The sequence below is a fragment of the Phragmites australis genome, chromosome 8 (assembly GCF_958298935.1).
Source record: "Phragmites australis chromosome 8, lpPhrAust1.1, whole genome shotgun sequence".
In the NCBI taxonomy this organism is placed as follows: Eukaryota; Viridiplantae; Streptophyta; class Magnoliopsida; order Poales; family Poaceae; genus Phragmites; species Phragmites australis.
Window position 1 is genome coordinate 24,129,636 of NC_084928.1, and position 10,975 is coordinate 24,140,610.

Genomic DNA, 10,975 nt, shown 5'->3' on the forward strand with positions numbered 1-10,975 from the left:
TCACAATCCTCTTGTCGCCGCTCCACACCAAGTCGGAGGATCAACAAGTTACTGGCGAGTCACAAAGACTCCAAGGTGCCGGCGTAACTAGAGGTACAAGCTTGGATCACTTCTTGATCCACACTCTAAGTTGCAGCACTTAGCAACTCTTCTCTCTAGGCCTGTAAGCACTAATCACTTGCTAATACTGTGTTTAATCGCCTTGGATAAACACTTTATGCTCTTGGATGGCTTGGATGTCTTCTTATGTGTACAAGAATTTCTCTGGACTCCAGCTACTCCAAATGAATGAGTGGAGAGGTATTTATAGCCTCAACCCCGTGGACTAGCCGTTATCCCAACGGCTCACATATTCTGTGAACACCGAATGATCCGACGTTAACAGAGATACAAGCACCGGACCATCCAATGTGTACATTCTCAGAAACTAGCTGTTGGAACTCCACTCAGAGTTCTTCTGAACACTGGATACTCCGGTGTATACATCCTCTTCATCATCGGACTATCCGGTGAGTTATTCTGAGCCAGACCGCACCAAACTTTTTCTCTGCAAAAAATACTCCGGTGTGCACTATCTTCATCACTGAACCTTCCGGTGTATAGAACTTCTCATTTTCTGAATTTTTCACACCTTCTGTTAAATGCTCTGTGAAGCCTTCGGTGTGTGTCTTCATCACCGGAACTTCCGGTGAGTGCAATCCACTCAGACCCCTTCTGACAGAATTGCTCCGACGTGTATATTCTTTATCACCGGATCATCCGATGAGGCTACCTGCCTTTAGGCATAATGCTCTGGTGAGTGCAACTCTTCCAGTGCCGGACCTTCCAGTGAAAACAATTTATCCGGGACTTTTTTCAATTCAATCAAACTTTATCCCAGCTGCGGTGGCTTATTAATGTATTGCATCCAAGAGATCTCCTAACATATATTCTTGACGAACATGTTAGTTCCATTGACTATATTGTCATTAATCATCAAAATCACAATCATGATCTAATTAGGCCATTTTCGCTACATCCTCTTATTTACTTCCCCACAGAATTACTCCTTTGTAGAGTTTACCCTAAAGAATTATTAGAGAGTCTTTCAACCAGTTAATCACTTTCCTCAGAGAATCATTTCTCTTATAGTATTTGGATCATAAGAGCTCTACAAAAAAGACTCAAAGTTCTCAAACTGAAATACTAGGGTTTCCAACCAAAAGTTGGATGAACTTTCAGCTTAATTTCAGGAGCTTTAAATTGCAATGTAGTTTAAGCTGTATTTTCCAGAGATCAACTAAAAATGGAATCAACTTTCAACTCAACTTCGCTAAGAAAAAACTCTCAACCGAACTTGTGGCTTTTAACTAGAAAAAAATGATTTATTGAATTTTCAATTGCACATACCATGATGCGTTTTGATTTTGTTTATTAATCATCGATCTGTAAACTGTCCATGCAAAATATGTTTTTTCGTGTGGTTTATATTAACACGAGAAGGCAACAGCGTGCTGTACCAAGCTGATTCAAGATTCAAATTTTCTGTCATTTTCGGTATAAAAGTGTCAACACCAATAAAATACAAAAGCTCATAAGAAAGAGATGCACCCTTGCAAAATACAGCACATAGCGTGAATCTCGAGCATAATTCATGATGAATGAATCATACAACAACGATGTTTTAGCCGCTGAATTACAGCTCAGTTTCCCTGTCATAGTCACATAGGTACAATGACTTTTCCAGGATTATTGCAGCTTGCACGGCATTTTCTTATTGCTTTCTTTACGGCGAATTATAAGATGTAGCAGTACGGCCCTTGAATGCCTCACCTTGGTTCCGATCTAGCATGATGGCCCAGGCTGTAAGATTTCGATCTACCAACTGTACTGGAACCAACCCCAACCATAAGAAAAAGCAAGACAAATGCAGTGTACGGTTACTACCAGAACAATGAAGACCATCATAGCAGGTCAGAAATTCGGGCAGGCATCATTCCATAAAGATTGGGAACTGGAAACAATATCTGTGGATGATTCCATTTCAGGTTTTACAGTGCCATGAGTTGAAATTTTGTTTTGTGTTTTTCAACTTTTTGGGAGAATTTTACTCAAAGGAACCGAGGAAATTAGAAAGTGATATAACAGCATATGCAAATCAAATACAAAAAAGTAAAAAAAATAAAACGGAAGATTGGTCATGGCAAAAGCAAGCAATTACTAGAGCTTAACACTATACAAAAGTTACAAGATGTGATTACCAAGTCCACCTCCATTCGATTCTAGTCAGACGATTAACAGATCAAATCTACAATGAAACTATGTTTCATATGCAGATAGAGCTAGGATTCCCGTAACCTGCAACTTGGGGGCGTGCAGGAACACTTGGAAAGCGTTGCCCCAAGTGAATATTCAGTTATTAAGTCAGATATATCTTACAGTTGCAACTACATGTTGCATGGAATGAAAACCTGGGAGCTCAAGAGCGTCAGCTGCGTTCTCATTTCTTTCTTGTGCTGATCAAGGGGTATACTGATGCGCTCATTCGAGCATGCTGCCCCTCTAACCTTGCTTGCAGTAGTTTTGCCTTCAGGGTATTCTCCTTTGTGCCTAGCAGCTGATGTGCCGGGGATTCAGATATTTCACGGTCCAACAATTTACCTTGGTTATTCAGCTGCCGTGCTGGACTGCCCACATCACAAATATCCCGTGAGATAGTATATTCACGCAATTGATTTGTCCGGGGGTGGTTTGATTTTTGCCCTAGATATGCATGTTGAGGGGCCTCTATTTTGATCTTCAGCAGGTCATCATGTAATCGTCGGGAGACTTGGGCCATAACAGTTTCATTCTGCTCATCTGTAGGAGCAATGCCGGCATCATTGTGTGAGCTAATTTCTGGTGTAGAAGCAATAAATTGTTGTCTGCCGATGCTAGACCTCGCCTTTTCTTTCTTTGAGCAAGGCGGTGCATTTGACATCGGTGAACCTTCAACAGATACACCATTGGAATATTCCAGTCTTCTCATTGGTGAATGCATGCAGCCTGTGACCCTCCGTCGAGTTCCTGCAAGGTCATGATTCTTAATGGCATCTATAGGAGCAATGCTGGCATCATTGTGTGAGCTAATTTCTGGTGTAGAAGCAATAAATTGTTGTCTGCCAATGCTAGACCTCGCCTTTTCATTCTTTGAGCAAGGTGGTGCATTTGACATGGGTGAACCTTCAACAGATACACCATTGGAATATTCCAGTCTTCTCATTTGTGAATGCATGCAGCCTGTGACCCTCCGTTGAGTTCCTGCAAGGTCATGATTCTTAATGGCACCTCCATGCATGTTCAGTTCAAAGCAATGCAAGTCACTGGCAACAGAACTGTCATCATCTTCAGCTAACTGAGGAGCACTAGTGGCTCCATTCAGGTGCACAGACTCAAGGGACTGCCGGCACAAACTTGCATTTCGCTTTTCATTACCAATGTCTAACTTATCATTCTTGGAGCTACCTGATCTTTTAGTACGATGAAGAAAACTCTCTATCTCACTGCTCAGCCGCTCTGTTATTGAGGTTTTTGCGGGCAAATCTTCCCTCACATCAGCTTTCTGCATCTGCATCCGCTCATCAAGCCATGCTTCTGAAATATGAACTACTGACTTATCAAACTTGTGCTCATACTCCTTTACATGCTTTTGCTTTAACACCCTGACTTCCTCCTCGTAGTTTCTAATTCCTTTTGCAAACTCATCACAAAGATCTTCCAACAGGCAGGTTGCCTTCTTCTCTTTCTCCAGAGTCTTCACAGCCTTGCAAAATGCTGACTTCATCTCAGATATCTCTTTCCCTAGCTTCCTATGGAGAGTTTCAGAATGTTTCCTAAGACGTCTCTCATCTTCAAGCTCCTCTTGCAGTGAACGAAAGGCTGCTCTGATCTTCTCTTGCTCCTTGTTTCTCCGAGCCATTTTGTCTTCAGTGACTTGCCTGGATAGAGAATCAATTTCGTGGTGATACCGCTGCCTCTCTTGCATGAGTTCTTGAATGCATGCCTGGGCATGCTGCAATTCTCGTTTCAATCCCTTCATTACTGACACATCAGCTGCATGCTGTTCTTCCAAGCTCCAAATTCGATTGAGAACTTTCAATAGCTCTGTTGACGTTTTAAGATCATAACTTGCCTGCCTAGATCTAGCATTGAAATCCAATGACCGAGTTGGGCTGACAAGGTTTATTGTTCCTGCCTGTCAAATGAATGGACAGTTTTTATAAATATGTGCTGATTCAAAAGTGTTTCGAGCTGCAGAAATCTAAACCAATAATATGCAATGGCATCACAGTGATACAAAAAAAAAAAAACAGAATATGATGATAAATAGATCTCTTGAAATTGACCAGTACAATGCGGTCCATGAATTCCTATATAGACAAGGCTGAGACAGAAGACAGCAGCATGTTGGCACAACTAGTATTTCTTCTTAATGCCCTAAGTAAAACATCAAACGAAACCAGTAAGATTGTACAGAAAGCGAATGTCTACGTACCCCAACTGAGCTAGTGTAACTAGCAGGAGAAAGAGGCTGTCTTGAGTGACATCTTTCTTTGTGTAACTCGTCATGTTCCATCAACGAAGCTGCAAGATGCGCTCCACAGCCACCTGAACTCCGTGGCTGAAATGTAAGGAGAAACTTAAGAAAATCAGTATGCATGGCTTTGTGAAATAGAAAAACACCAAGCTGTGACATTACAGTAGAAAGCAAGATTGCCGCCAATTAAATCCCACCAATGAAAGAAAAATTCGGAATGAATGGTGTCAGGAAAACTAAGAAAAAGCCCCAAACCTTAGGCCCCTTCAACCAAAAGCATTTCTGTCTTCAAATAAACACCACATACAGGCATGCTAAATATTCCAGGATCATTATGTAGTTTGGCCAAACAGAAGCAAAGATTAGGGGAAAGCACTGAAAAACAAAATTGCCATAATGAAGACAGCAAAGAAACCAAACAATACAAAAGGAGCAGAAGATACGTATGTGCCCTTAGCGACACAATCTTTTTGAGGAAAATGTTATAAACAATAAAAAGAAATACAATCACAACAATCAATCATGCAATTTGAATACCAGATACAAGTTCACATTGAAGCCCAATCGCACACAGATACTAGTCAAGCATGCAAACCAAACATATTAGCCAGTTCATCGCCATCGTTAGTCCATATTAGATGTCCTCGGAGGCTATTTGTTTTAATATTCTTTTTGTTTTACTTAGCTTATTGTTTGGACACTCTTAAAATAATCAACCAATGAAGTTCTAAAAATAACGGGGCTATGCTCCCATCTACACATTACACTAGAACACTTCAAACCGGGTGAAGGGATCCCAGAAGCGATACCCTTTATGCTCGGCACTATAACCAAGAAAGATGCACTCACAGACTGAGCAGTCAACTTGGTGCGCTCACGAGGGGTAAGGAGAACATAGCACACGCAACCAAAAAGGCGAAGGCCAAAAAGGCACTCGAGAGGAATCCCACCTTGAAGAGCGGACAAAGGCTGCATGTTAGTCAAATATGTGGCACTGGAAACAGCTTCAGCCCAGAAATGAGGCGGGACAAATGATGCAATCATAAGAGCACGAGCAGTCTCAAGGAGATGTCTGTTTACACTTAGCAATACCATTCTAAGTATGAGCACCAGGACAGGAGAACTAGGCAAAAGTTCCATGCTTAGAAAGAAGATTGTGAAGAGCTCCAGAAAGGTACTCCCAACAGAGTCAACACGAAAAACCCGAATGGTAGTGTCAAACTGAGTACGAATCATGGTGGCAAGTTTCTTATATATAGATAAAGCATCGCGACAATGTGACAAAAAATAGATCCAAGTGTGGAAAGAAAAATCATCTGCAAAAGTAATGTAGTATCAATGACCCCTTCCGAAACGAAGGGAGCTAGACCACATACATCAGAATAAACAAGATTAAAAGGACTCTTTGACACTGACTTGCTACAACAATAGGGGAGATGTATTTGTTTGCCAAGTGTACAACCTTGACACTAATCTAAAGATACACTACCTTAGACAAACCCTAAAAACCACGATGAATAAGGGCAGAGAGACGCGATCCAAAAAGGTGTCCCAAACGATCATGCCACTGGGCGAAGGACGAAGTGAATGAAGCAGCTAAAGCCGAGCCGACAAGACTTGCTAAGGCAACGGAAGGAAAACAAAGCCAGCCAAGCTCCCATAGACGCTGAGAGACACAACGGTGAGGGCCAATACCAACTAGGAGACCCGTGTTGCGATCCTGAACGCAACAAGAGTCAGAATCAAGGATAATACGGCAGCCATGATCTGTGAGCTGGCCCGCTGGACATAAGCTGCATGGTTAGTTTAGGAACATACAAAACATCAGGAACATGAAAAGAATAAATGGGTGCCTCATCCTGCAACCGAGAGCGGAGAACCATCGGCAGTCTGAACAGTAATGGGAATAAACAGAGGACTAATGAAAAAAAGACTGGTGTGATCGGGAGTCATATGAAAAGAAGCACCAGAGTCAAGGATCCATGGGAAAGTATCTTAAGTGGATGGTGATCCATCACCAGAAAATTGAGAGGCAGAAGCACCAAACTTGTTAGTGCAAAAGCCGTTGTGATAGAATCAGAAGCGCTAGTGGGTGCAGAGACAACAAGGCGACTAAGCAGCATAAGAATCTCCGGTGTGTCAGAACCAATAAGACCCTGCTGAGAACCTCCGGTGCCTGAAGAGCCACCAGTACCTTTAGGAGGACACCCTGTACAATGAAGATCCTTCTTCCAGAATAATAGGCCTCCACATGGCCATCCTTGTCACAGTAGATGCAATGAAAACCAGCACCACCCCCGCCATTCCTAGAAGAAGGCGCCATTGGTGGAGGGATAGTAGAACAAGGCGCAGATGAATGAGTAGCCAGAACTGAAGGTAGCTGGAGAACACCAGCAGAACGAAGATGAGCCTCCTCAGTACGAAGAACAGTAAGAGCATTAATCAGAGACACAAGGGGATCATGAGCGAGGAGCTGAGCACGAAGAGGCTCAAACTTGGACCGCAGACGTGTTAAGAAGTCGTAGGTATGACGGAGCTCCAAATGAATCTTCTGAGAATGACAAGACAGACACGTGCTAGGAGATAGCTTGGGTCCAAGAGTCTCAAGTTGACACCATGCAGTAGACACCTGATCAAAGAACTCATCAACTATAGAGTCACCTACTGCAAGGCCTGCTCCTGACGTATAACAACGAGAAAAGTAGCCTATCTAGTAGGCTCATAGCATCGATGAAGAGCTTCTTAGATCTGCTGAGTAATGTCCATACCAACATCATCGGCAAAGCGCTCCTGCATATTGGCAACACGAATGAAGCATGCACGAGCATCCTCATCCCGCCATGTTCTGTTATCGGAGAATTGAGCCTCAAAAGATGCGGCGGTAATAGGAGGACAAGGTAGCTCTCCAGAAAGAAAATCCCACGCGTGTCAAAAGATGTGCCATTGAAAAGCACCGAGCAGCATGGAACAGAGACATGACCAGAAGAGAACGACATTTCTTTCTTTCTTTTTTTTTTAACAAAACCGATTTGCTACTATGTTACTCTGTTACAAGAGGGTTGAAACGCTACTCAGAACAAAGAACACGACAGAGGTAGCGGCGAAGATGTAGCGATGACAACGGAGTTGGCGACGAAGATCCAACGACGACGGCGGTGGTGGCGACGGCGTTTGACGAGTCTACGACAGGTGAACAGGCAGACGGCAACGGGTTCGCAACGACGCAAACAGGGGTGAGGTCGCGATGAGCCGACGATGGTGGATCCACGACAAGCTGATGACGATGGACCTTGGTGGCGGTTCTTGGTAGCAAATCTGGCAGAAGAAGATTCTGCTGATAGAAGAGGAAGCAACAGGGAGGACCATGCGTCGACTTCTATCCACACATTGACAAACATTGGCTCAGAACGAAGAGCAGCAACTCGACATGGTATGGATGAAGTGGATTTGGCGATCAAGATGCAAATTGGCGTCATGGAATAGAAACCAGAAACATGCTCAAGACGAAGAACACACTAGCAAGATGGTGGTGGTGGGCAGGCGCAACTACAACGCGCAAAGGACCGGCGGCCAGAGAAAAGAAAAAAAAACCCTAACTCTAGCTTACGCTCTAGTTATGAATAGCACTAGTATTCATCATGAGGACTCTAGGCCTGAATATATACATCTACAGGATGCCACAAAAGGCAGATAATCGGGAGCTATATAAGGCAAGTAAACAACCACTATAGTAGGCAGACTATCAGTACTATCTGAGGAAAAAAATTCTATAGCTGTTACTGATCGACAGAATTGGTGTTGAAGTTTATCGCTCAAGCAACTAAAGCCGAAATCACTACAGTGTACTATACAGTGGCCATCTACAGATCTACCATATGGCCAGCACTTCATGAGTCAAATAAGTACCAGCAAACACTAAATTGAAAGGGTCGTTCAGACAAAATTATCACAAAACTAGGACGCAGCTTTTATTGCGCATTACTTGCTACCCTTGACAATCCAACAAAAGTAGGTGGAGAAGAAATATGTAAAACCTATACAAGTTACAAGAGTACACTACAAATCTCACAGGGATACTATCATACCGATAACTGACGGAAGCACAGTGTGCTTGGTGCTAGATTCTGGGCTTTGAATTGTTTGTCATAAAGAACTGAAGAGGATGTACATTGTGCTGCCTAGGATCTTATAACGCAATAAATCGTAAAATCCCAAGAAGCCTACGGAACCAGAGAGATGATCCGCGACTCCATTTTGCCTTCTATCTGAAATTGTCACAGAAAGGCATCTATTTGACAACATTGATAAGCACTCAAAACAGATCATTTTAACATACATAGGTAGCAGCACTTCGCTACTAATCCACCAAAAGTAACAAAAAAGCAAAGTTGCTTGCGTAATTTGACGCAAGATCGAACGACGCAATCAAGAACCCAACAAAAAGATGGAAAGGAAAGCAGTGCATGATGCACACATACAAACAATCAACGTCATCGAGTTGACCGGGGAAAAGCGACGCTGCTAACAAATTTCTTACCCGATCCGCATCCGCACCCGCACCCGCCTCGTCGCCGGCGGGCGCCCTACGGCCGCGGCGACGGATCCGGCGCCCAGCGCCGGCGACCCGGATAACGTCCTGGATCTCCCATAGGGTGGCGCCCAGCTGCCGCGCCGACGCCAACACGGCCGGCGCGCCCCTCCTCCCCGCCTCCGCCTCGGCTGGCGTTTCCTCCTCTGGCCGCGGCGGCGACGCCTCCAGCTTCCAGGACGGCGACGGCGTGGCGTGCCCCGCCTTCCGCCGCGCCCTCGCCCGCGCCGCCGCGAGCCCCCGCCGCAGCGGCTCCTCCTCCTCCTCCACGCGGCGACGGGCTGTCCCGGGGGTGGTGCCGGCGTCGGCGCTGTCCGGTTCTTGCGGCTGCCCCGCGGTGGCCTCGCGGGTCGAGCTCCTCGAGACCTTACCACCTCCACCGTCACCACGGCATTTCAGAAGCGCGGCTGCCACGGCAGCCGGTGGTGGCTCCACTTCCATGGCCGCCGCTTTGCCTTTGCGATCTTGGGTGTCCCCCCTTCCCCTGCAGCCCAACCCTTTCTTCTCTGACTATTGAGCCATCATACTCTCTGCTCTCTCAGCTTCCTTTCCTCTGCTATTCCGCTGTGTACAGTACAAATCTGTATCTGGTGGGTTCAGAGATGCGGGGAGAGAGAGAAGTGTGAAGGGAGACGCGGGGGAGGGGGCGACTGGCAAGCTGGGCCGGGAAGGGGAAGTCGGAGGAAGAATCGTGCCTGTTGTGATGGCCATGTGATGATGTGAAAGCAAGTGTGCTACATATATCAGTCCTTGTTCTCTTCTTAAAAAAAGAAAATCGTGCCTTTGCGATTGGTGCATTGTTTGTTTGGCACAGATCTTACTTTAAGAATTTTTTAGAGCCGTATATTATTGGATTCAAAAATTTATGAAGTTAAAACTATTAGTATACTTACGGTATTTGTGTGAGGTATCTTATTTATATTTTAAATTAAAAATAATAATTTAAATTAATTCATTATAGTCTATAACCTTAAAATCTAACGAAGAGTGAGAAATCAAGGCTCTGCCAAACCAAATCTTAACTTCATATTCATGTAGCCACTAATTGGCAATATAGAGATATGTTGAGATGACGACGACATTGCTGAGAATAACAAATATAGGGCATGTATTAGAGGGGTGATGACGATGATGAATTGTGTGAGCAAACTAAGATGATTGTGTCCAATGGTACAGTGGTGACATTGTAGCAACCACAACAATACTACCTCTATTATTTTTTATTTGTCCTTTTGAATCCATATAGTAATATATTTAAAACTATTAAGACTAGCTATATAGAATTATATGACTAGATTTTTATTTAGAAAAAATTTCATAAAAGATTTAACTTTATTAGTATATATTGATACACTATTATGAAGAATAGTAGTTAAAGACCCTGAAAAATCAGCAAGATAAATAAAAAAGAACAGGATAGTAGATATAGTAGTAGCTACTAGCGCCATTATTAGTCGCGTAACGATGAGATAAAAGGCAGTGAATTGCGTGGGGCAAACAGTGACGACGATGGTGTCCACTGCAACTTTGGCTATAAATGAGATGGATCTGAGAACGACAAAGCGTGATGACAAGAAGGCAATTATAGGTTGCTGGTTCGAACAATGTCAACAACCTGGTACATAGTGGCTGTCCCAAGCTAATTTTGCACTATGGCTTGGGCAAATCTCAAAATGATTGGCTGATCCAAAATGTGGTTGATTTTCTGGCAACATCGATTCTCATTGCCTATTGAAAATAGCATAAAAAAAGGCGCCATGCGTACTTACCTACTCTATTTTAGTCGGTTCTGTTTGTTCGGGTTTTTGGCTTCTTAGTCTATTTTTCCTAGT

The 10,975-nt window shown here is 43.8% G+C and overlaps 1 protein-coding gene across 1 annotated transcript; it reads right to left on the reverse strand.

Annotated features, from left to right (window-relative positions):
* Positions 1-2,173: 2,173 nt before the first annotated feature.
* On the reverse strand, positions 2,174-9,853 carry LOC133926825 (uncharacterized). The gene is made up of 3 exons (XM_062372948.1): positions 9,093-9,853; positions 4,514-4,639; positions 2,174-4,213 (listed from the first exon to the last, which is right to left on the reverse strand). Exons 1-3 carry the CDS (start codon positions 9,582-9,584, stop codon positions 2,480-2,482), a joined length of 2,352 nt encoding a protein of 783 aa, XP_062228932.1. The 5' UTR covers positions 9,585-9,853; the 3' UTR covers positions 2,174-2,479.
* Between the last annotated feature and the right edge of the window lie 1,122 nt (positions 9,854-10,975).